This window comes from Neofelis nebulosa, chromosome X (assembly GCF_028018385.1).
Source record: "Neofelis nebulosa isolate mNeoNeb1 chromosome X, mNeoNeb1.pri, whole genome shotgun sequence".
Lineage (NCBI taxonomy): Eukaryota > Metazoa > Chordata > Mammalia > Carnivora > Felidae > Neofelis > Neofelis nebulosa.
The window spans coordinates 8,818,894-8,845,535 of NC_080800.1; the positions used below are offsets into that span (position 1 = coordinate 8,818,894).

Genomic DNA, 26,642 nt, shown 5'->3' on the forward strand with positions numbered 1-26,642 from the left:
CTCCCCTGGTCACGTTCTGTCTCTCTCTCTCTCTCAAAAAAATAAAAATAAAATGTTTAAAAAAAAGAGTCGGATGCTTAACCTACTGAGCCACCCAGGCACCGGTTGTTTCTTGTTTTTATCCTAGAGTCTACTTTTTGTTTGTCCCTGGATATAAGTATTCTTGTGTATGTTTGCAGAATTCTTCACGATACAAGCTGAGTCATTAAGGAGTAGAAAAGCCACTATGTGTGATCCGATTCAGGAGAATGGCTCGGTTTCACCACGCTTATTCCGATGAATTTAAACCAAGTAAGTTTAGTTCAAATTAACTCATCGATAATTTGTCACAAATTCTTGCCTCATATTTACTTCATCTTATGGGAAATAGGACCCTCAACATGAAAAGTTAGAAAGCAATATCAGAGTTCAAATACAGGACACAAAGCAAAGGTACTAGAAGGATATTCAGACATTTTTATGGGCTGAAGAAGGCAATTTTCTTATTTTTAAATAAAGATTTTGGATTAAATTGACCGAGTGGTTTTCTTTTTTAATTTTAGTAAATTTACAGAGTTGTATAACCATTATCCCAATTTTGTTTTAGGATTTTCCCATTACCCTCAACATTTCCCTTGAGCCCATTAGTAGGCAAGTCCTAGCCCTGTGCCCCCACCCCCGCCCCTACCAGGCCCAGGCAAACACTGATCTGTCTTCTATCTCTAGAATGGAGTTGCCTTTCTGAAATTTCATATACACGGAATCATATAAGATACAGTCTTTTGCATGTTGCTTCTTTTATTTAGCATAATTTTTGAGTTTCATCCATATTGTAGCATGTGTCAGTAGTTTGTTTTTATCGCCAAGCACCACTCCATTGTGTGGGTGCATCACATTGTGTTCATGGAGTCAGCAGTTGATGGGCACTAATTTACTTTGTGACTAGTATGAAGAACGCTGCTATGAACATTCACCTGCAAGTGTTTCTGTGGACATATGTTTTCATTTCTCTTGGGTAGATTCCTGGGAGTAGGCTTGCTGGTTTGTATGATAAATTTAATTTTTAAAGAAATTGCCAAACTGTTTTACAAAGTGGCTGTACCATTTTTTATCCTTCCCAGCAGTATATAAGTGTTCTAGTTTCTCCAAGTGACTGGTGATGTACATCCTTTCATGTACTTATTATTTATTTGTGTGTCTTTCTTGGTGAAATGACTATTTATGTCTTTTACTCATTTTTACTTTGTTTAATGTTCTGTTTATTTATTTTGAGAGAGAGAGGGAGAGAGAGATCCCAAGCAGGCTCCATGTTGTCACTACAGAGCTCAATACGGGGCTCGATCTCAAGAACCGTGGGATCATGACCTGAGCTGAGATCACGAGTTGGATGCTTGGGGCGGTTAAGCGTCCGTCTTCGGCTTAGGTCATAATCTCACAGTCTGTGAGTTCAAGCCCCGACTCGGGCTCTGTGCTGACAGCTTGGAGCCTGGAGCCTGCTTTGGATTCTGTGTCTCCCTCTCTCTCTATGCCCCACCCCCACTCCCACTCTCTCTTTCTCCCTCTCTCTCTCTCTCTCTCTCAAAAATAAATGAACATTAAAAAAATTTAAAAACAGAGTTGGACACTGAACTGACTGAGCCACCCATGTGCCTCTATCTTTCATTCAGTTTTTAAATTGACTTGTTTTTATTGAGTTGTAAGAGTTCTTTATGTATTCTGGATAGAAAGAACTAAAAAAATAAATATTTAATTTTTGAACTCTTCTTATGGATTTTGTTAACAAAGGATTTGGGGAAATACTTGGGTTTAGCTTAGGTATGATGATAGTAGAAATTTTCAAGAATGGCTAAACTCATACCTTGGAATGCAAATTATATATAGTTTACCTATAATAGCAGGTATAAATATATACAAAAAACCCCCAATTCTAACAGATACACAGTAAGGTTCTGTTCTGAACTTCTGATTCTTTATCACAAGGAAGTTAATGAAATCCTTTCATCTGGTATGGCTAAGAAAAGAGTTGTTGTGGTCCAGTTGCAAGACTTCCTTCTTTGCTGCATATTAGCTGAAAATAAGAGGCCAGCCCAGTTGCCTGAAAAGTGGATATTCTCGTTTGGGCATTTCGTGCCATTTGGGGCACATAGTTATACCTTCTATTTGGAAATGACTTCTATATGAGTAGGAGGAATCACCAAGCTTCATTAGTAAAATGGACCCACTCCATTTTCTCAGAGTCTATGGTGAGAACACCATTTGTACACCTTCACACTTTTCAAATTTATTGTGACTTAAAAAAAAAATTTTTATGTTTTATTTTTGAGAGAGGGAGAGACAGAGTGCAAGCAGGGGAGGGGCAGAGAGAGAGGGAGACACAGTATCCAAAGCAGGCTCCAGGCTCTGAGCTGTCAGCACAGAGCCCGACGCGGGGCTTGAACTCACGAATGGTGAGACCGTGACCTGAGCCGAACGAAGTCAGACACCCAACCAACTGAGCCCTCCGGGTGCCCCTATTGTGACTTATTTGGTGGCCCAGTCTATAGTCTATCCTGTGGAATGTTTCATGTGTACTTTTTTTTTCATATGTACTTTAAAAGAATACTTACCAGGAAACTCTTATGAAGTTGATTCAGACTATAAAGTAGCCTGTGAAATGTACTTCGAATGTTTATGATACCCTTGTGTAAATGAGGCTTCTTTCTATTCTCCTAAGGTAAATTTAACAAGGAGATGCATATTTATGATGCAGATTATTACGAAAGCAAATATTATACTTGCAGAAATCCTTAAAAATGTAGCTGTCAAAATAATTTATTTTTTCCTCTCCCTGGTTTTAATAAACAGTTGAAGGTATGAAAATATTATTTCTTCCTCAAAGCATTCTTCAACATTTGTGTACACAACAGAGGCTTAGTAAGGCCATTCCCATGCCTGAACTAAGCTATTTGACATTTATTTAATTAAAAAATTATTCATTTACTGCACATGGGAAGTAAATGTGGCAGACTATACTGGCAGACAAGGACATAATTATCCAGGATATCAATTTTTATTCTCTGCAGTATGAAGTTGATAATAAGTAAAACTAGGAAGCACAAAGAGGCAAAGCATAGCATTATGTAATGTTTTGAGGCTTTGTCATGCAGTGTTAAAAAGAAATTTCAGGTTTTCACATGACAAAATTTTGCAAAATATATTTACTTTTGTTCCTTTGAACTTGGAATTGATCATTTTGAGATTTGAACTTGGAATTGATCATTTTCAGATAAAGTCTTGAGATGAGGTGGACATTTTCTAGAGTAATTACAAAAAATAAAACCCATGTTAGGACAACAGAATTCCTTCATTTTGCATAAAGTAAGGAAGACCTCTTTATAAGACTTTGAATTTTTGCCTTTTAATGTTTTAGAAGCTAGATAGTTTAGACTGCTTTATTATTCAATTTATCACTTCTTTAGAAATAATGTTGAAGGTCAGGGAAGAATTACTAAGATTGTTTTCTCCATGTATTTTAAGAGTTTTGCTGGGGTGCCTGGGTAGCTCAGTCTGTTAAGCATTAGACTTTGACTCATGTCATGATCTTGTCGTCCGTGAGTTCCAGCCCTGCATCAGGCTCTCTGCTGTCAGCACAGAGCCCACTTCAGATCCTCTGTCTCCCTCTCTCTCTGCCCTTCCCATGCTCTCTCTCTCTTTCTCTTTCTCTCTCTCTCTCTCAAAATAAATAAACATTTTGGGGTGCCTGGGTGGCTCAGTCATCCAGCTGATGTTTCAGTGTCCAACTTCGGCTCCAGTCATGATCTCGTGGTTTGTGAGTTTGAGCCCCACTTGGGGCGCTACACTGACAGTGCAGAGCCTGCTTCGGATCCTCTCTGTCTCTCTCTGCCCCTTTCCAATATGCACGCGTGCTCTCTCTCTCCCAAAAATAAATAAACATTGGAGAGAGAGAGAGACAGACACAGAGCACCAGCAGGGGACGGGTAGAGACAGAGGGAGACACAGAATCTGAAGCAGGCTCCAGGCTCCGAGCTGTCACCACAGAGCCCGACGCGGGGCTCGAACTCACGAGCTGTGAGATCGTGACCTGGGCCAAAGTCGGATGCTCAACCGACTGAGCCACCCAGGCGCCCCCATAATAAAATCTTTTTTTTTTTAAAAAAACACAAAAATATGGGGCACCTGGGTGGCTCAGTCGGTTGGGCGTCACACTTCGGCCCAGGTCACGATCTCACAGCTCGTGAGTTCGAGCCCCGCGTCGGGCTCTGTGGTGACAGCTCGGAGCCTGGAGCCTGCTTTGGATTCTGTGTCTCCCCTTATCTTTGCTTCTTGAGAACCATGCCCATGCTCTGTCTCTGTTTCTCAATAATAAATAAATGTTAAAAAAATTTAAAAACAAAACTCCTTGTTAAAAAAAATTATTTTTAATCTTTATTTACTTTTGAGAGAGAGACAGTGTGTGAGCAGGGGAGGAGCAGAGAAAGAGGGAGACGCAGAATCCGAAGCAGGCTCCAGGCTCCGAGCTGGCAGCACAGAGCCCGATGCGGGGCTCAAACTCATGAACCGTGAGATCATGACCTGAGCCCAAGTCGGATGCTTAACCGACTGAGCCACCCAGGCGCCCCAGCAAAACTCCTTGTTTAAAATAAATATTTATTGGGGTGCCTGGGTGGCTCAGTTGGTTGAGTGTTCAAACTTCAGCTCAGGTCATGATCTTGCAGTTTGTTGGTTCGAGCCCTGTGTCTGGTTCTGTGCTGATAGCTTAGAGCCTGGACCCTGCTTTCGGATCCTGTCTCTGTCTCTCTTTCTCTCTCTCTCCCCCTTCTCTGCTCATGCTCTCTCTCTCAGAAATAAATAAACCTTTAAAATTTTTTTTAAATAAATAATAAAGATTTTATTTTTAAGCAATCTGTATACCCAACATGGGGCTCAAACATACAACCCCAAGATCAAGAGCCACATCCTCTACTGACTGCGCCCCAAGAGTTTTGCTTTTGGAGTTATCTACCACGCTGCGTCTGCCCTTGTTACATCAGCTGGCTTACCATCAAGTTTAGGCTAGCTGCTGCTGCCGCCACTTCAAATGAAATAATCCCTTCTGTTTCTTGATGTTTTCACTCTGACTGCGTCCTTCTCCTTCTTTGGAGATATATTCCTATCGTCCGTGTGCTTTGTCTGGTCTTTATATTCAAAAGGATTTGGACTGTCACTTCTATTGACTTTGCTTGACTTTTGCCTCGTGTGTTGCAAACTTCCAAGATTTATGGTTGACTTAATGACTCAAATTAGCAATTAAATGCAACAAGGATACTTCTTGGGACAGTGTAAAATTAAGAACACATTTGCCAGAGCACCTGACAGCTACAAGAATAGGCATATATTTTGGAAATAATAGTTTCTCAATTTATTGTTTTCTCTCCAAGAATGTGTTGCTGTAGTTCTGGGCTGTTTTATTCTGTGCAAACGTACTACATGTGGTTACTATTTCTCAGGTTGATCACCTTCTTGAGATTGAAGAACTTTCTGTTTGAGGATTTTCTATGGGATGTTGGTCTAAAGTTCAGCTTCTTCCAGAGTGTATCTGGACTGTGTGCTTGAACCACTCCATGCCTCAGGTGGTATTTGTAATCCTGATTCATCCCTTGCAAGCAGTATATTGATATCAGAGAATGTCTCCCGATAATCATCAATGTTCCGTTTGCTCAGACATACTTGGTTTTTCCAGGAAAGAGAGTCAGCAACTTAGAGCCAGTTGGTACCTGACTAGCTAATGGTGATGTGTTCTTTTCCCTCTGTGTGTCAGTTCCCTAAGGGCTTTGTGACAATCACCGTTAAATGATATTTAAAAAAGACGAATTGTCTTGGAGAAAACGTTTCTGCCTTGAAAGCATCTTATGAGGTTCTTGAAACCTGATTATAAATGAACGCATGAAAGAGATAATTTTATAAAGCAGTTGGATTTTCTCTAAACCAAGTTAGGGATAGATGGTTTGTTCATTGCTTCAGGTATGGTGAGCTGAGTTTTAAGGGCTTTCTATTAAACTCAAATTCCTGGTTATCGGAAGGTAAGGTTATCTTGAAGGTAAGGATTGATTGATCTTCATTTACTACTGATTATTCTTTTATTGAAAAGTTTACAAGGTTCTCTATTTACAGAAGAGTAGAATTAATTTGGAGATTTTCTTTTGAGTCTGATACTCTTGAATTCAACTGAAGTACTTTCTCAAAGGATTTAATTTTAAAAACAATACAACAACAGTTACATCTTTGCTTTGAGACTCTTAAGCAAATTCAAGCCATTTAATGATTTTATTTCTTTGTATTAATTGTGGATTTGGTACAAAGCTGAACAAGAGCCAAAGGCCCAACAGAAGTTGGAGACTGAGAGCTAAGATGTGTGATATAGAGATAAAAAGGACATAGATAGCTGAAGGGGTTTTAGTAGGATTGTTAAAAGATAAACTGAGGCATATTAACAATTTTAAGACTTTGAGCAAACATCAGTTGGAATTGGGAAGCACCAAACTGAAAGTGGTTAGGAGCCCTTCGCCAACAGGAGCTTGCGGGGGGTGGGGGGTACTTCTGTAGATCAAAGGAGGAAGCAATGTAGCAAAGTAAGGAAATTATTGAATGGCGGTACCTCAAAGCCTAGTGGCTGTTTGTGCTTGGTTATCCTTAGTGTTTTGGTTTTATAGGCCTAGATTTTGGTTTCCTTCCGTAGCCTGCCACACGATGACAGCCACCTCAGTCTAATGACCTCCTTGTTTCATTAATTTAACAATTTCTCCTTTTGGTCATCCTCTCAGAATGACAGATTGAACATGTCTTGGTATTGGTGGTACTCTTTTTTTTTTCTTTTTTAACATCTTTTTGAAGTAAACTCTACGCCCAACACGGGGCTCAAATCCACGAGCCCAAGATCAAGAGCCACATGCTCCACCGACTAGCCAGCCACGTGGTTCTCGGTATTAATGCTACTTTTTTTATATACAGTTTATTTATTTATCTTGAGAGAGGGGGTCAGGGGCAGAGAGAGAAAGAGAATCCCAAGCAGGCCCTGCGTTATCAGTGTGGAGCCCAACATGGGGCTCAAACTCACGAACTGTGAGATCATGATCTGAACCAAAATCAAGAGCCTGACAGTTACCTGACTGAGCCACCCAGACGCCCCAGTATTAGTACTATTCTTAACCATCATCAGAGTTACGTTGTTCTTGTCTCACTGTGAAACTCCTAGGTTATGATGTCAGATCCATGAAAGAAATGTTTTTGCTGTTCATCTCATTAATCATCTTGTTTCTGGTTCTCTAAGCCCAGTGAAACAATCTGATGTACTGCTGATGGCTGTGAACATGCATTTAAGACCTTAGAGAGAAAATAGCATACTAGAGGACTAAAATGATGACTTATTATAAGGATAATACCAAGAAATTGAAGTATACTCCTTACTAGGGCCCCCATGAGCCAAATCAATTGGTATCAGATAAATCAAAGAAGGGACATCAACCTGCTTTAGCCAAGTGGCTGATGTGTTAATTTATCATATTTGCTGCAACACCAGAGGTGTTGATCCAGGTATTGTGGGAGGTATTTGCTGTGGCACAAGCTCCTCCTTTTTCAGCCAAGAAGTAACCTAAAGCAGTTCTATTATCTGAAACCATCTTAGCAAGAAAGTCCATCTGCTTCTGGGGAGGAACCTCCCTAATCAACTTTAATTTTAGGTCTGCAGCTGGTGTGTGGTTCCAGGAGTCTGGGGGAGCCCTTTTTAATGGGGAGATGTGGACCCAGGGTTCCAGTCCCTGAAGTTTGGCTGTGGTGTCGGCAGTGAGAAGGACCTGGGATGGTTTCTTCCAGGGAGGTTCCAGGGCAGTCTTTGTGCTTAGTGATTCCAAGTCAGAAGGGTGGGAGAAAATGGGAAATGTCAGTCTGGAGAGTTGTAGCCAGACATTTGAGGAAACTAGGAGAGTTCAGGGCCCAGTTCAGGTTACAGACAGACCCAGTGGTTTCCTTGCACCCTTATTATTCCTAAGTAGTTGTAATTACTAATTATGTTGATTAGAATTCTTACCCCTTAGGATCCTTTATTCCTTATGAAAACTAAGAAGTTAGCGATGTGACTGTCTGTTACACTAGCATTCTATGGATTCGGGAAATTTATAAATACATTTCACAATTTCTAGAAGTACCTTCTTTCTCATAGTAAAATTTTCAGTGTGGCACAAAAGATATTTACTAATAGATCCCAATACATTTAGTTCCTCTGTAAAAGAAAGGCAAAAGTGGATAAACCCATGTTCAGTATTTGCTGTTTTAGTATTTTATCATATTTGGAATGACTAAGATAGTCAGTGAATAACCCTCATTTAGCTTATCTCAGTATAACCTTCAGGTTTCGAGTTACTAACAAGATTTTGAAAACTATCTTTTTTGACCCCTCAAAATGTATTAATCATTGATAATCATAATATTAACAGAATCTACAGTGTTTTTTTTTTTAAGTTTATTTATTTATTTTTGAAAGAGAGAGAGAGAGCACAGATGGGGTAGGGGCAGAGAGAGAGAGAGGGAGAAAGAATTCCAAGCAGGCTCCACTTGGTCAGTGTCGAGCCCGACGTGGGGCTCGAACCCACACACTGTGAGATCATGACCTGAGCCGAGATCCAGAACTGTATGCTCAACCGACTAAGCCACCCAGGTGCCTTAAATCTATAGTGTTTTTTATGTTCTAAGCACTTTATATTTAATTTTCATATTGAGTCTATGAAATATGTACTATTAGGGGTGCCTGTCTGGCTCAGTGGGTAGAGCATGTGACTCTTGGTCTCAGGGTCATGAGTTTGAGCCCCACGTTGGGTGTAAATAAATAAAAAAGAAATGTGTACCAATATATGTACACACAAATACATACGTGTATACACACACACACACACACACACATAACCCACAGAGAAACATACATATATAATTGCCAAGAATACATATATGGTAAAACCTTAGCTTTCAAGCATAATTTGTTTTGGAAACATGCTTGTAATCCAAAACACTTGTATATCAAAGTGAATTTCAAGAACCATTGGCCCAGTTGTGATCATGTGACATTCAGTGTCACATACTACTCGTATTGCAAGATATCGCTCATTTATTCAGTTAAAATTTATTAGAAATGTTTTCTTGTCTTGCAGAACACTCACAGAACAAGTTACAATCCAAGGTTTTACTGTATTATTGATAATTATATACATAATTTTACATTTGTTTCATATCTTAAAAATAATTTTTTCCACCACTAACGTAATAGAACAGATGAGTTTTGGCAAATAAAAATATATACATAAAACACGTAACAAAATTGTACCACAATTCATACTATAAAAATGGCTTGAGTTCTTCATTTCATTAAGTTTTCTTAATATACTATATAGATTTGTTTGCATTATCTTTTTATTTTTATTTATATTTATTTATCTTTATTTTTGTTTTTTTAAGTGTTTATTTTTGAGAGACAGATTGAGAGAGAGGGAGAGAGGGAGAGAGAGAGAATGAGTGGGGGAGGGGCAGAGAAAAAGGGAGACACAGAATCCGAAGCAGGCTCCAGGCCCTGAGCTGACAGCACAGAGCCCAATGCAGGGCTGGAACTCATGAGCGGCGAGATCATGACCTGAGCCAGAGTCAGCCGCCAAATTGACTGAGCCACCCAGGTACCCCATCTTTCTGTTTTTATTTTTAATTGTACTGTTGGCAGGTAATATTAGTTTCAGGAGTACATCAGTGATTCAACAATAGTAACATTATGAAGTGCTCACCACAAGTGTAGTTACAATCTGTTGCCATACAAAATTATCACAATATTACTGGCTATATTTCCTATGCCATGCTTTTCATCCCTGTGTCTTACTTTATAATTGGAAGTTTATACCTTTTAATCTCCTTCACCTGTTTTGCATATCCTCCCACCCCTTGGATTTGGGAAGCTGTTTTTTGGTAGATATATCATTAGGCATAATTATTATTGAAAAGTGCATTTATAAACCTTTATCTTCCTTACATATATTTAATTTACTTATTCTTAATTATGTTTAAATTACTTATGAAAATTTTATAAGGCATTAAACAGCTAAACATCATTCTTGCTGACATATTCTGTAACAGAACTAAAATGAGCTTATTCACTTTTAGTAAACCTAGGTAGAACAAAAGTATTATATTTAATGCTGATGACTCTAAAGGCGTGCTTATTTAAAAATTTTTTTTTTTAACGTTTATTTATTTTTGAGACAGAGAGAGACAGAGCATGAACGGGGGAGGGGCAGAGAGAGAGGGAGACACAGAATCTGAAGCAGGCTCCAGGCTCTGAGCCGTCAGCCCAGAGCCTGACGCGGGGCTCGAACTCACGGACCGCGAGATCGTGACCTGAGCTGAAGTCGGACGCTTAACCAACTGAGCCACCCAGGCGCCCCTAAAGGTGTGCTTATTTTAATTAAACTAACACACTTAAACTAGTTTCTATTTACCAAAGATTATCCTAGATCACTTTGTACTTGAAAACCATTTGAGTTAGTTCCTATATTTCTGAGAGTATAATGATTTATGTAAATACCTTTTTGACTTTAAGCCTATTAAATAAAGCCCTTTACAAATTAATTTTGGCAATATCATCTGGAGGTAGAAAAATATCATATATCTGTAACACACATACATAGACATACACAGAAATCTTATAGCTTTCATTTTTAAAAATTTTAGCCATGAGACCAACAGACACATACAAAGATGCTCAACCTCACCAATCATTAGAGAAATTTGCAAATCAAAACCATAATGAGATATCACCTAACACCAGTCAGAATGGCTAGTCCCAAAAAGACAAGAAATAACAAACACTGGCAAGGATGTGGAGAAAAGGGAACCCTCATCCTCTGTTGGTGGGAATGTAAATTGGCACAGCTACTCTGGAAAACAGTATGGAGTTTCCATAAAAAACTAAAAATAAGACCTACCATATGGTCCAATAATTTCACTTCTGGGTATTTACCCAACGAAAATGAAAACACTAATTTGAAGAGATACATACACCTCTATGTTTATTGCAGCATTATTTATAATAGCCAAGATATGGAAGCAACCCAAGTATCAATTAAAACATGAATAGGGCGCCCGGCTGGCTCAGTCCATAGAGCATGTGACTCTTGATCTTGGGGTTGTAAGTTTGAGCCCCACATTGGGTGTAGATATTACTTTTAAAAATCTTTAAAAAAATGAATAAAGAAGATATGGTGCATATACACAATGGAATATTACTCAGCCACAAAAAAGAGTAAAATACTGCCATTTATGGGGCACCTGGGTGGCTCAGTCGGTTGGGTGTCTGACTTCAGGCCAGGTCATGATCCCGTGCTTTGTGGGTTCAAGCCCTGCATCGGACTCTGTGCTGACAACTCGGAGCCTGGAGCCTGCTTCGGATTCTGTGTGTCCCTCTCTCTCTGCCCCTCCCCTGCTTGCACTCTGTCTCTCTGTCTCCCAAAAATAAGTAAACATTAAAAAAAAATACTATCATTTGTGACAATATGGATGGACTTAGAGGGTATTGTGCTAAGGGAAATGTAAGAGAAAGACAAATACCATATGAAATCACTTATATGTGGAATCTAAAAAACAAAACAAAGAAACAATAACAAAACAAAAATAGAAACAGATTCACAAATATAGAGAACAAACTGGTGGTTGGCAGGAGGCAGGGAAGGAAATAGACGAAATAGGTACAGGAGATTAGGGGCTTCCAAGTTATAAAGCTTCCAGTTATAAAATAAATTAGTCATGAGGATAGAAAGTATGGGTACAGAATTTAGTCAATGTAATAACTTTGTATACTGACAGATGGTAACTGCACTTATTGTGGTGAGCATTTCATAATGTTCATAATTGTCATATCACTATGTTGTATACCTGAAATACTATATATCAGCTATACTTAAATTAAAAATACATGGGATACCTGGGTGGCTCAGTTGGTTGAGCATCTGACTTCAGCTCAGGTCATGATCCCACAGCTTGTGAATTAGAGCCCTGCGTTGGGCTCTGTGCTGACAGCCAGAGCTTGGAACCTGCTTCAGATTCTGTGTCTCCCTCTCTCTCTGCCTCTCCCCCACTTACACTGTGTCTCTTTCTCTCTTGAAAATAAATAAACATTAAAAATTTGTTTTTAAATACAGATAAATTTTGGGGCACCTGGCTGGCTCAGTTGGCAGAGTGTGTGACTCTTGATCTCGGGGTTGTAAGTTCAAGCTCCACGCTGGGTGTAGAAATTACTTAAAAAAAATCTTTAAAAAAATACAGAAAAATTTGAAACAATAAAAATAATAAAAGATGAAAAGAGGTGCTATAAAAATGTAAGATAACATTTTAGCAATTAGGTATGATAACGCAGAACTTTATAAAAGAATGGTTGTATATAAATTGTGTTTCTGGCAGATAGAATAAGTTTGCTTGCTCAGGTGGGTAAAGCTTTTACTAATATTTGTGAAAAAGACTTTTAAGGTTTTTCATTTACCTAATTTTCAAATAGCTTCTTCTTTTTTTTTTTTTTTTTCAAATTTTTATTTAAATTCTAGTTAGTTAACCTACAGTGCAGTATTGGTTTCAGGATTAGAATTTAGTGATTCATCACTTACAGACAACACCCAATGCTCATCATAACAAGTGTCCTCCTTAATACCCATTACCCATCTAGCCTATCTCCCACCCACCTCCCTCCATCAACCCTCAGTTTGTTCTCTATCTGTATTATTATTATTGTTATTAATGTTTATTTTTGAGAGACAGAGTCTGAGTGGGAGAGGGGCAGAGACAGAGGGAGACAGAGAATCCGAAGCAGGCTCCAGGCTCTGAGCTGTCAGCACAGAGCCCAACAGAGGGCTTGAACCCACGAACCACAAGATCATGACCTGAGCTGAAGTGAGACACTTAACTGACTGAGCCACCCAGGCGCCCCTGTTCTCTATCATTAAGAGTCTCTTATGATTTGTTTCCCTCTCTCTCCCACCTCCCATGTTCATCTGTTTCTTAAATTCCGCATATGAGTGAAATCACATGGTATTTGTCTTTCTCTGACTTATTTCACTTAACATAATACACTCTAGCTCCATCCATGTTGTTACAAATGGCAAGATTTCATTCTTTTTGATGGCTGAGTAATATTCAATTGTGTGTGTGTGCGTGCGCACGCGCACGCCACATCTTTTTTTTTAATGTTTATTTATTTTGAGAGAGAGAGCACATGAGCTGGGGAGGGGGGCAGAGGGAGAGAAAGAGAAAATCCCAAGCAGGCTCCACATTCAGGGTGGAGCCCGACAGGGGACTCCATGTCACAACTGTGAGATCACGACCCAAGGCAGTGTCAAGAGTTGGATGCTTAACCAAGTGAGCCAACTAGGCTCACTGCTATTATACCACATCTTCTTTATCCATTCATCACTTGATAGACATCAAATAGCTTCTTCTTTTTTTCTTTAATTAGAATTATCTTCCTGAAGTTTGCATTTTAAGATGGCTCTGAGTTCTGGGGCACCTGGGTGGCTCAGTGGGTTGAGTGTCTGACTTAAGTTCAGGTCATGATCTCGCAGTTCATGGGTTTGAGCCCTGGGTTGGGTCTGTGCTGACGGCTCAGAGCCTGGAGCCTGCTTCAGATTCTGTGTCTCCCTCTCTCTCTGCCCCTCCTCCACTCATGCTCTCTCTCGCTCTCTCTGTCTCTCAGTAAATAAATAAACGTTACAAAAGATGGCTCTGAGTTCCTAGAGAAAACCAGGTAGAACATCTACATCTCAAAGGCACAGAGAAAGGATGTAAGTTTCTCCAAGAAGGGCTTTTGCTGTCTGAATCCAAATCTTTTACAATATCTGCAAGCCTTTGAGATGGATAGAGGGGGATTGGTAGAGAGGATAGGTGGGCTTTGTATTGTTTCTAGAGCTGCATGTCTGTTCTTAGAAAGACTGATACTGTAAGATGAGTACATTTGTTTTTAATTCTTCAAAGAATAAGGTTGCAATCTGAATATGTAGCCCCTGACCCAGCCATGGAAGTACGGGAGCCTCCATTTGCTTCTTTGTATCAGGAAGATCTGCAACAAATCAAACGATTTGTATGTTCTAGATTTACAGCTGGGTTTCTTTACAACACTTTAGTAAATCCTTCCACTGTACTTACACTGCTTTCCATTGTAAAGCAGTGCCTTTACAATGCTTTTCTTTCTTCTGGGTAAATAGTTTCGTTTTAGCTTAGGGGAGAAGGCCTAAAAAAGTTCTTATCAGGCTCTGAATATCAGCTTCCAGTTTGGCTCATTTATGACCACAGAGCTACTTAAAACAATCCTTTTGAGTATCTTGTCAGGTTTCAGCTAGAGCAAACAGTAAATATTTCTGGCAGTATTGAACCACCCCATGGAGCTAAGAGGGGTTCTCAAAGAGGTGCAGATGATACTAGTTACCCAAATCCAGAGCCACTGTGAAAAATACCCAATAGAGAGAAAGACCTGGACAGTCCCCCTGAGAGCCGCAATTGCTGGGGTATGGTAACAGTTGGTAGGACCCTAGCTGCAAATGGAATGCCGTCCGCATTTCTGCCCAGCCTTATCTGGCCACAAATAGGGTGCAACACAGATTTATGTTCAGCCATCTTTTGGGGGCCCCTAATCTGACAGTTGCCTAGCTAAGTTCTCAGGGTACAAAATGAGACAAACAAGAAGGCAATAGTTATCCTTGTTTGAGAAAGGATGGATAACCCATGTTTTTTTTCTGCGGATCCAAATTTGGAAAGGAAGGGAAAATGTGAAATTTACCTTCTTATCTTGACCAGGCACCACAGACAGTCATCTGGGAGAGCTGACTTTGGTAAGAATTCTTACCTTTTGCTGGCTTCTGCCAGCTTTCCCAGAATGCCTTCTTCATGGCTGCATTGTGAGTGAGGTGTCCCAGCTGGTCTTATCCTGGCCAGCAGAAATTATAGAGGAAGAAGAATAATTTTCCCTCTACTTTTTATAGTGAGTGTCTGGCTGAGACCCCTTGTTATCAGGGCACCTCGTAAATTGATAAGATTATCTAAAATGGTTAAAAGTTTCCCACTGAAGCCAGTATAATTGAAGATTATCTTTGGTAAGGTTAACCTACTTGTTTAGTCTTAAAAGAAAGTTTTATTCACCTGAGGCCTCATGTGGGCACCGGTTCATTTAAGTCAGACCTAGTCTGACCCCAGACCCAGTCCAGTTTTTAAGTCCGATGCAGTCCATTTCCAGCAGTTTTGAACCCAGTCCGGAAGTAGAAATGTTGAAATAAAGTGGGAAAGCTCATAACACGAAAGCTGTGGAACCCGGATCCAGGATCCAAGTAGGACTTGCTCACCGTCTCCACAGGCAGCAGGAAAGCAGCATGCTCCAGGGGCTCATGTTTGCTTTCCGTGTTTGGTTTCTCATTGCTCTGGAACTGGTAAAAGATAAACTGAGGCATATTAAAACACTGTGGAGTTTATTTGAGCAAAAATCAATTCGAATCGCGCTGCACCAAACTGGAAGTGGTTAGAAGCACTCTTTTCACAGGAGCTCGGGGAGAGATTTTTTGTGAAGAAAAGATGGAAGCAAAGTACGGAAATGATTGATGGGCTGTCACTCTAAGCCTAGGTGGCTGTTTGTGATGGGTTATCCTTAGCGTTTTGATTTTATAACTGTGAGGCATTTAGAGACTTAGATTTTGGTTTGCTTTTGTAGGCCACGGCATTAGAGCCTCCTCAGTTTAACAGCCTCCTTGTTTAATAAGATTTTATGTTTCAGTCTCTCACAAAATATTCATTTATTGGGTCAGTTTCCTATGTCAGCTAATTATACTGTGTGGATTCTCTATGACTACAGCAGTGATGATGTCCTTTCCCAGGTAGTTGGGTTTTTTTTGCCTTGAGTTTTAGAATCACTATTACCTTGGGTTTGATAGTTCCTGTTATCCTATAATTTTTTTTTTAAAGTCAACACAAGGGATGGGCTAAATGGGTGATGGGTACTAAGGAGGGCACTTGTTGTTATGAGCACTGGGTATCGTATATAAGTGATGACTCACTAAATTCTACTCCTGAAACCAATACTACACTATATGTTAACTAACTTGGATTTAAATAAAATTAAAAATAAATAAATGAATAATCAATACAAACATGAAAATAAGAAATAAAAATGGTCTTTTAGCCTTATTTTTAGGCCTGGATCAATAGATATGCACCAGGCCAGAATTTGTCTGTCGTTAATTCATTTGCTTTTTTCAGTTTATCTTTTGCACAATAGTATGGGAAGACACACTTGAAATGTGGACATTCCTCCTTGGGATTTGCTATGGAGATAAAACTTGTAAGAACTGAAGCAAGTAGAAAGTGCTTAATACTCTAAGTACAAGAGTATATGAAGTTCCATGGATGTTCTAAGGAGGGGAAGAACGTTTCCACTAGGGTAGCAGTTAAGTAGATGGGGTGGAGGCAGGAGTTTTGAAGATGGTCTTAATGTTGGGTTGGCATTTCAGAATGACCTTACAGAGTAGGTAAGACCTTAAAAAGAAGTTTTGAGGTGGGAAAAGTATTACAGGGAGGAAATAGTATGAAGGAAAGCATTTTGGTCACCAGTGGGACTGATATGAAGACCAAGGGGTTACTTAGACTAATGTGAAAGTGCCAACAAAGAAAGTGCCAGAAACTAAGGCTACACATGAGTTACGCGGAGATCAGGGAAACTTTGGGTGCCAAACTCAAGATTTCTTGCACAGGTATAAACTTTTGAATTTCTATGTAGCAGTGGTATACGGGCCCTGAGAATGCACCTCATAGGCCTCCTGCGTGGGGCGGGGGTGGGGGGGGGGGGACAATTGTCCCAGGACCCCAGCCTCCGCCCTCTGGAATCCATTGTAGCTCTTGCCTCCCATGGGCTGCTCCCCAGCAATGACTGAGTGGGGACACTGAAGCATGCTGTTTCAGGAGACAAACTCTTTTGTTGGTTGACCTTGGATTAAGAACTCCCAGACAGCTTTGCTGAAGCTTCCTTAGACAGTAAAGGTGGGTCTGTCAGCTCTCTTAACCTTGCCTGACCCCATCTGTTTTTTCCCTTTGCGTGGCATTTCTATTAACAAAATGCTCATATATTTAATCTTGGCTTGATTCCTGCTCCTGAGATAAAGGACCAGGACTAAATCAAGGTGTTTAAGGGTAGCAACCTGGTTGGAGGTGTAGGACTTGGGAAATTGTCTCGAAGATGTGTTTGTATGGCAAGCACACTGCTTTTACTTAGATCACGTAGATATTTGAAGACCCTTTGATGGAACCGGTGGCAATTATAGAGGTCTGTTAGCAACCCCCTAGGTTACCCTGGGTGTTGGCAGTGGGAATCACTTAATATTTTTGACTTATTGGGGCACCGTGGTGGGTCAATCAGTTGAGCAACCGACTCTTGGTTTCAGCTCAGGTCATGATCTCAACAGTTCGTGGGATTGAGCCCTGCATCAGGCTCTGTGCTTACAGTGCAGAGCCTACTTGGAATTTGCTCTCTCCCCCTCTCTCTCTCTTCCCTTCCTCCACTCATGGTTTCTCTCTCTCTCTCTCTCTCTCTCTCTCTCTCTCTCTCTCAGAATGAATAAATAAACATTAAAAAAAAACATTTTGACCTTTAGGAATGGTGACACAGATTATTTCATAGTTCAGTCATTAACTATCTATTATTACATAATAACACTAATTCTTGCCTCTAGTTCAGCGCTTCTGACTTAGAAAAAAACTAACGTGTTAAGTGTTTGACAAAGACAGCTTAGAAATTATTTTCTCCATTATTTTTTCTCCTTAGTATCCTTTTAATACATTTTGTCAGGAATTATGGCATGGCTGTACAATTTCTTAATTTGTATGTTCTTTCTTTGTATAATTCGTGAAAGAACTCTCGTGGCGGCCAAAAATTACTTTGACTCCATTTAGTATTAATAAAGACATGTGTTAAAGCATGCGCTCTGTTTGCCTGTTACTCAGCTTTGGGTTATGCTTGGTCTTGCATTGAAATAATTCTATGTTAAGGACCTCGCCGTTGGTTGCCTTGGATATCATGGTACTGTCACAACTTTAGGCTGTGACTTTGCTGCAGGTGCTAACAGGAGGAGACAATAGGCTGCCAAGCAGAGGCAGGGAGGGAAAACTGGATTCCCACACATATCGCGGCCTTGGCATGTTGCACACATTGCATGAGTCTGTGAAAATAACTTCTACTGGGAATATGTGCCATAAATAAACAAAGACTGCTCAGAAAGTTAACAAGAATGAAGGAATGAGGGAGGAAGAAGAGAGGAGTCTGGGCGAGGACTGACGGCCCTTGAAGGCCATTGTAGTGGCAGCGCTAAATGGGTGGTCAGACACAGTGGAAGGCCAAGGACGGAGGAAGCCATCTGCGGGACACTACACCCCACAAGAATAAGCCAAGACCATGAACAGGGTAAGTAGAAGTGAGGGGAAAATGGCCAATTGTTTTTGAGTCGTGTGCACAACTGGAGAATTGGGAGCTTTTGGTTCTTTTAGGGAGAGCTCGCACTTCCTCTGAGTGACAGTGGCTGGCGTTATTTAACAAATGCCAAAGCAGCCAGGCCTATTTATTTGCAAAGCCATCCTGTCATTCTTTTGTTGCTCTGGGAACTTCATAGAGAATCGGTGCCTCGTTTATCCGTGGAGACTTCCATTCATCTGCTAATCCCCTAAGAACAAAGCTGCATTCCAGAATTGAAGAGTTTAATGGACATTTTCCATTGACCTTCTCACTCTGATTTTGTTGGCATTCTTAGGTTCTGTTTATAGTAAAATGTGTTTCCTTGGGTACTAAAATGGGCTTTTTCCCTAGTAAATGTCTGTGCCTGTGTAGAAAAATGTGGAAGAAACTTTATTATTCATCGTTACAAGTAGTTTCATAAAGTTAATCATTATTTAAATTTAGTAGAGATAGGAAAAGTCAAAAGAACATCTGTTTGTGACATTTTCAGGAGATGAGTTCTTGCGATGAGTAAAAGGGAGTGGATTATACTGTTCTTTAAAAATGTGTAACACATTTTGTATGAAGAAGACAATCAAAACCAGATATCATTTATCTCATAGGTGGATGGAAAAGAGACCAAGAAAAAAAAATAAGTGGCTTGGTGACCTAACTTTACCCAGAGAATGGAAAATAAAATGCAAGACTCCAAACCCTGCCCTTCTATTTCATCTTCATTTTGGAAAAATACAGGTGAGTATAGTCATTCTGAAAATTGATCTAGGGGCTGTGAAAACAAAGTCTCCAAGACAGCAGTGCAGCTGTGAGTCAAAGAAGTTTTTGGTTTCCTTGCAAATATAATTAGAATGGTATTGTTTTCTTATTCATGAATGTGGAAATGTGCGACTTGATTATTTTTTATTTATTCATTTATTTATTTTTAGTTTTTTGAAATTCAAGTTAACATATAGTGTAGTGTTGGTTTCAGGAAGAGAATTGAGTGATTCATCACTTACATACAACACCCAGTGCTCCTCCCAACAAGCGCCCTCCTTAATGCCCTTCACCTGTCTAGCCGAACCCCCTACCCACCTCTCCTCCAGCAGCCCTCAGTTTGTTCTCTGTATTTAAGAGTCTCTTATGGTTTGCCTCCCTCTCTGTTTTTATCTCAGTTTTCCTTCCCTTCCCCTATGGTCATCTGCAGTGTTTCTTAAATTCCACATATGAGTGAAATCATAGGACATCTGTCTTTCAGTGACTGACTTATTTTGCTCGGGATAATACACTCGTTCCATCCGCTTTGTTGCAAGTGGCAAGATTTCATTCTTTTTTTTTTTTTTTTTTTTTTTTTAAATTTTTTTTTCAACGTTTTTTATTTATTTTTGGGACAGAGAGAGACAGAGCATGAACGGGGGAGGGGCAGAGAGAGAGGGAGACACAGAATCGGAAACAGGCTCCAGGCTCCGAGCCATCAGCCCAGAGCCCGACGCGGGGCTCGAACTCACGGACCGTGAGATCGTGACCTGGCTGAAGTTGGACGCTTAACCGACTGCGCCACCCAGGCGCCCCAAGATTTCATTCTTTTTGATCGCCGAGTAATATTCCATTGTGTGTGTGTGTGGGGGGGGTAGATATATGTATATACCACATCTTCTTTATCCGTTCATCAGCGACTTGATTACAAAGCACATCTATGTGCTTTGTAGTTGTACAGGACATATGAAGATGTGCTAACACAGAACTCGGTCTGCATAGAAAAGGCGACTGTGACAACAGTGACGGTGACAGTCACAGCCTAGGGCGTACTCATTCTATGCTGAACATTGTACTAAGGTGTGCTCCATAGGTTTTCCGATCAATCCTTATAATAAGATTAATTATTTTCAGCATTTTATGAATATGGAAACTGAGGCATAGAGAGGTTAAGACACCGGCTGAGCTTCATGTATCTGGTATGACGAGTCCAGGTTTGTTATCTCTCTCCAAGGAGAATTCTCTTAACCAGGGCAGATTGTATAACTGGTATACTGAGTGACGATTGGAAAACACCAGCTTCTTTCACACATTTGATTCTTCTGAAAGGATATCCAGATTGTAGAGGAAGCTGAATCAGAATGCGCTGATTCATACAAGGCTTTGGCATAGGAATGACTACTATGCGGCCTGGTCTTACGAGATCTTAGGTCCATCGACGACTTGCTTTTGGAAGAAGGACTTCACCAGGTAGGTTCAGTTTCCAGGCAGGTAGTTGGAGTAATGGAAGACTGCAAACATTGAATTTAGGCAACAGCAGGAGAAACAGGGTGAAAAGCGTAGTTCTCAGTTCATGGGTCCCGGAAATCCAGACAGCTGCTGAAGGTCCAGGGTAGACAAATTCTGTGAGCTGTAGTGGTGGTCTCCAAACTTATTTGTTCACACGTCACCTCAGCAAAAACTGCTAAGCCTGTCCATATATGCACATGTCTGTGTATGTCTATATATGTTTATAGATCACACACAGTAGGCCCCTCACACCCGTGCTGTCGCTTTCGGCGGTTTCAGTTACCCGCGGTCACCTGCGGTCCAGAAATAGGTGATCCTTCTGCTGACATATCGTTGGAAGGTCGGTTAGTAGCCCAGCACTCCATCACAGCGCCTGCGCCACTAACCTCACTGCACCTCCTCGCGCGGGCGCTGTGTCCTGTCATCGTCACAAGAAGGGTGAGTACAGCACAATAAGACCTTTTGAGTGAGACCACATTCACATCATTTTTGTTACAGTACATTGTTATAATTGTTCTATTTTGTTACTACTTCTTGCTGTCCATCTCTTACTGTGCCTCATTTATAAATTAAACTCTATCACAGGTATGTACGCATAGGACACAACATAGCATTTATAGGGTTTGGTGCTACCCAGGGGTTCACGCGTCCACTGGGGGTCTTGGAATGCATCTCCCTCAGATAAGGGAGGCTGACTGTACTACTGAATTAATATATTAAGAGATCTTAAATGAGATTTTTAAACATGCATCAAGTTTAGTAAAGTTTTGTAAAGTAATGGACTGAATGTTGTCTCATGGTTTTTTAAAAGTTTTAATTCCAATATACTTAACATACAGTGTTACATTAGTTCCAGGTGTGCAATATAGTGATTCGGCGATTCCGTGCATCGACTCGGTGTTCATCACAAGTAGACTCCTTAATCTGCATCGCCTGTTCCCCCATAGCACCTCCCCACCTTCTGCCCCTCTGGTGACCATCAGTGTGTTTTCTGTAGTTAAGAGGCTGTTTCTTGGTTTGTCTCTCTCTCTCTTTTTTTTCCTTTGTTCTGTTTCTTAAATTCCACATATGAGTAAAATCAGATGGTATTTGTCTTTCTCTGACTTATTTTGCTTAGTGTGACACTCTTTAGTTCTATTCATGTCTCATGTCATTGTAGACAGCAAGATTTCATTCCTTTTTTATGGCTGAATAATATTCCCCCCCACATCTTTATCCATTCATCTATCGATGGACACTTAGCCTGCTTCCTCATGGTTTTTATTTTTACTGAAAAAATATGCTAGTGGTGTGTTTTTATAGTCTGGATATTTAATTTTAAAATATTTCACAAATTTTGATGACTTTGTGCCACCATTAGCCAATTTCTCAGGTAGAAATATACTTTTGTGGTGCGATTGATGGTTAACAGTAATGGATGTTAATTAATTCATATGTAGGGAGTCTTCTTAATTTTGATGTCCTGTAGCTGATTTCTCCTCAGATCTGATTGCATGAGTATTTTTCAAATACTGCATATCACAACCTATCGTGGGTTATAATAGTAATAGTAACTAATACCAGTTTTTAATAAAATAGAAGGGAAAATGTTAGAGTACATAATTAAGAGGTATTGTTTTGAGAAACTCTTATCTCGTGTATATACCTATAGCTCTATATTTGTAAATACTTACATGTCTATAGATACATATCTAAATACTGAATCGGGATGTGAAATGTGGCAGTCACACTTTTGAAAATATTGAATTAGATCATTATTTTTTTACTCAGGACTTGTCATTGTTTAAGAGCTTATGCTAGGTGACAGAGAAAAGTAAACTATTTTCTCTTGTTTTTAAAAATTTTTTTTTAACATTTATTTATTTTGAGAGAGAGACAGAGAGAGACAGAGTGCGAGTGGGGGAGGGGCAGAGAGAGAGGGAGACACAGAATCTGAAACAGGCTCGAGCCAGTTTCAGCACAGAGCCCGATGCAGGGCTCGAACTCAAGAACCGTGAGATACTGACCAGAGCCGAAGTCGGACACTTAACCGACTGAGCCACCCAGGTGCCCCTATTTTCTTTTGTTTTTTTAATGTTTGTTTACTTTTGAGAGAGAGACAGAGTGGGGGAGGGGCAAAGAGAGAGGGGGTCAGAGGATTGGAAGCTGGCTCTGCACTGACAGCAGAGAGCCCAATGTGGGGCTCAAACTCACAAACTGTGAAATCACAACCTGAGCTGAAGTTGGATGCTTAGCCGACTGAGCCACCCAGGCGCCCCAAACTCTATTTTCTTACTTTTCAATTATGCTTGTGTAATTTGCATAAGTGTCAGTCCTTGACAAGTAGAGAATATAATCTGTAAATTCACTTAGGTCCATGTTAGGACCTTAGGTCCGCTTAAGGTCCACATCAACTGCAACAGAATGAAAGTATTCCGGGTGCCTGACAGAACCCTTGATAACTCATTTCCCTCGGGAGAGTTCCAGCAACGTACCAGGTTCATGGCCTTTAGACATCCCCACTGAGAGAGAGTGCCACTGACAATCTTTATATGACCTGTTAGCAAAGCTTAATTTCTTTCCTATTATTTTAGACCAAAAAAATGCATTTAAATAAAAGTGCTGATATTTTTATCCTGCACCCCAGTGGACTGTGTTGGGCCACACCCTGTGGAGCACAGTCTCTGCTTTGTAGGCACGTTCTCCACTGGCAGCCACCCCTGCCTTCTGTTCTGCCCTCATGTCACACAACTGTCCCTGCTCTGGCCTAATCACACTGAACACACCAAACAGATTCCTGTCTCAGGGCATTTGAACCAGTGGTTCTCATTACCCGAAATGATCTCTATGAGTCTAGCTCTTTGTCATGATGCAAGATTTGGTTCAAAGGATACCCTCTTGAAGAGGCCTTCCTGATTACTGTATTTCGCAGAGCCCTCTCCTCTTTCCATAGCCCCCAGTTACTCTCTATTCTCTTTCTGTTCTATTGCTCTCTTTGATTTATTTATTTTCACAGAACTTACCACTATCTGTTTAATCCCCCTCACACATTCTAAGCCCCTCTAGAATGGGATCTTGTCTCTACAGTCCATCCCCCATATCCCCAGGATGTTTTGGGGGCTGGTAAATATTTATGGAGAGATTCAACATTTCTCCTGTCCCTCTGCCTCACTTGAACCAGTGCCTTTGGGTCTAGTTTTTTCATTTGTGTCTGAAAACAGTTCCTCCCCATGATATCAGTTGGCAGAGACACTGTATTAGGAAGGATGGGGTGGTTGATTGTAGGGTAAGCTGGATGCTGTGAGAACTCCCTGGAAGTAATACTTGTGACCTAAGGATTGGGTAGGGATGCTTGTCCTGGAAATCCTGATGACTTATTTCTGGTAATGAAGTGATTAGTCCACTTTTATGTCTGAGAACAGAGACCTTCACAATTGCAGGTGAATTATGCTTTTAGCTCTAAAGGAGATCAAATTTTTGTGTTCCATAGATAATTTCCCCGATCAGAAATTTGATCTCCAACTGGAGATGTTTTCTTGAGACACAATTAATAGAGTCTGCTAAATTTTATCCCTGAAGACAAAATATTACACTCTGAATTTGGAGTTAACCAACTGTACCTAAATTCCCTACCATCCTGCCTTATGTCTGGTACTCGGTAGACTCTTAATAGGTATCAGTTAGATGAATAAATAAATAACCACAGTCATGGGGGTTGGGTCTGATCTGGCTCTGACATTATTCAGCTGTGCTACCTAGATCAGGGTCTGACAAACTATGGTTCATAGGCCAAGTCCAGGCCACCACAGTTTTTATAAATAAAGTTTTATTGGAACACAGTCATGCTCATTTGTTTAAGTATTGCCTTTCACACCACAGTGGCAGAGTTGAGTAGGTGTGACAGAGATGAGATAGCCCACAAAGCTTAAAATATTTACCCTCTGGACATTTATAGGAAAAGTTTGCTGACCCCTGGGCTGGGGAATGCCACTTAACTTTTCCAGGCATTGATTAGGTCATTCATAAAATGAGTTGAATGGACTCAGTGATGTCCAAGGTCCTTCTCAAAGCTTACATCCGCATTTTCTAGATTCTAAGATACTATGTTCCTAAAGAAACTCAAAGTGAATGGACTTAAGGTTACCCTCACTGTCTTCTTAGAAAACATATGATTTCATGAAGTTGTGTTTTCATTAAATGGAGATATAAGTTTTGCCACATTTATCTGAAAGACATACGGAATGTTGCAGGTTGAGTTTATTTCTCTGGTTTGGTGTTTAAGTGTTTGGAGGAGTAGATGTATTATGCTGCTTAGTACCTTCCCACTGCTTTTGCCAAGGGCTCTGCTGAAGTAAAAGTCAAGAGTTTGTAAAGAAACTGATAAGTGGGTTTGCTTACAATCTATAATGCTTTAAGTGGGGGTCTGGTATATTGAGCTAAGAAGTAAAAAATAACATTAAATGTAACATTAAAATCTCAGCTTGGGTTACTGTGAGGTCATTCATGGTCCAGATAAGAAAATTATTCACTGCTACATGTTTCAGGAGAACAATTCTGGTCCGGAAAGAGACAAAAATTGTCTTCGTTAAGTTAGAATCAATTACTCTATCTTGATTGGTTTTCTTGTTTGGGCTTAAATTATAAGTGCTTAAGTACATAAAAGCCCTGTGGATCCCTTTGAAAGATCATCAGCCCTGCAAAAATTTTGTTCAGGTCACGAAACTTGTAATGGGTATTTCTTCTCATACTTGCCTTCCGCTTGCCTTCCTCCAATTACTGTTGACTGCACGCTTCATCACAGATCACAGAAAATGAGCATCACCATCAGATCACGTAGTCAGGACTTTGTAACAAACTGAACAACAACAAAAATAGAATACATTGAAGTTTTATGAGAGGATAAGCAATGAATTGCAATTCTGGGACTCTGTCCCTCCCTCTTTCAACATTTCCTGACCATGTACTATGTGGCAGTTCTATACCAGGAGCTGGAATATCTCAGGTATATGTTATCTTTCATAGATTGCACATCTATAGCAATTTAGAGATTTCACACCATGATCCCACTTGGTTCTCACATGAGACTTTGGGAGGGAATCAGAACAAGGATTCCATCTACCCCTAAGGTTTATGTGGGACCCCTCTGTGGGAATACTGGAGTGAGGGAATGGAGATGGGAGCTCAGCCTGACTGCCTGGAGAAACTCCGGCCTCCTCCATGTGAGGTTTTTTGTTTTGTTTTGTTTTAGAAGGGATCTTGGTGTGCTCTGGCGAACGCCTGGCACCTCCATCTCACTGATCTGAGGTAGGAAGCAGAAAAAGGTCAGTGACAAGGTACAAGGGCCCTAATTCCTAAGTTCCACCCTATTCTGTCTTCCAGACCCAAGCAGGAGGCTGGATTTTCAGCTCGCAGTGAGAGTGGCCCTTCTGAGCCTGCAGAATTCCCGGATAACTCTGGTGCTTCCCCAACATCCCCTCTCCTAACCAAACTCAAAGAGCTCCTTCCTCCTTGGGTGTAGAGTGCTTGCACGGGCATCTCTGAAATGTGAAAATTCTTTGCACATCATCCATCAGTGCTTGATGGTGACCTGGCAATAATAGAAACTGCATCTTAGACCTGTCAATAGGTAACTCTGCCTTTGGGTAAGTGACTCTCTGAGCTTTAACACCCTGACTTGTGAAATAGGGGAGTTGGACTAGATTATCTTTGAGGTCTTTCCCGATTCTTGCTTGCCATGCTTTTTGGACTTACATTTGATTCCCAAATTAACTCAGTTTATATAGGGCTCCTGATCCAGAGATATCACTATAGCAGATGCTGTCACGGCAGTGCGTGTTCATATCCCCTTGGCACTCACCGTTTCGGCAGGCTTTCACTATCACTCTGCCAGAGGCTTTCATCTGGCTGCCGA

The 26,642-nt window shown here is 40.5% G+C and overlaps 1 protein-coding gene across 4 annotated transcripts in view; it reads left to right on the top strand.

Moving 5' to 3' along the window:
* FRMPD4 (FERM and PDZ domain containing 4) overlaps positions 1 to 26,642 on the top strand; it is an 850,869-nt gene that overhangs the window by 33,845 nt on the left and 790,382 nt on the right. For all 4 annotated transcript variants that reach the window (XM_058713629.1, XM_058713628.1, XM_058713630.1 and 1 more), the window contains exon 4: positions 19,114 to 19,243. In XM_058713629.1, the coding sequence (XP_058569612.1) occupies positions 19,177 to 19,243 (67 nt within the window). In that variant the 5' untranslated portion in view covers positions 19,114 to 19,176. The remainder of the gene's footprint in view (positions 1 to 19,113; positions 19,244 to 26,642) is intronic.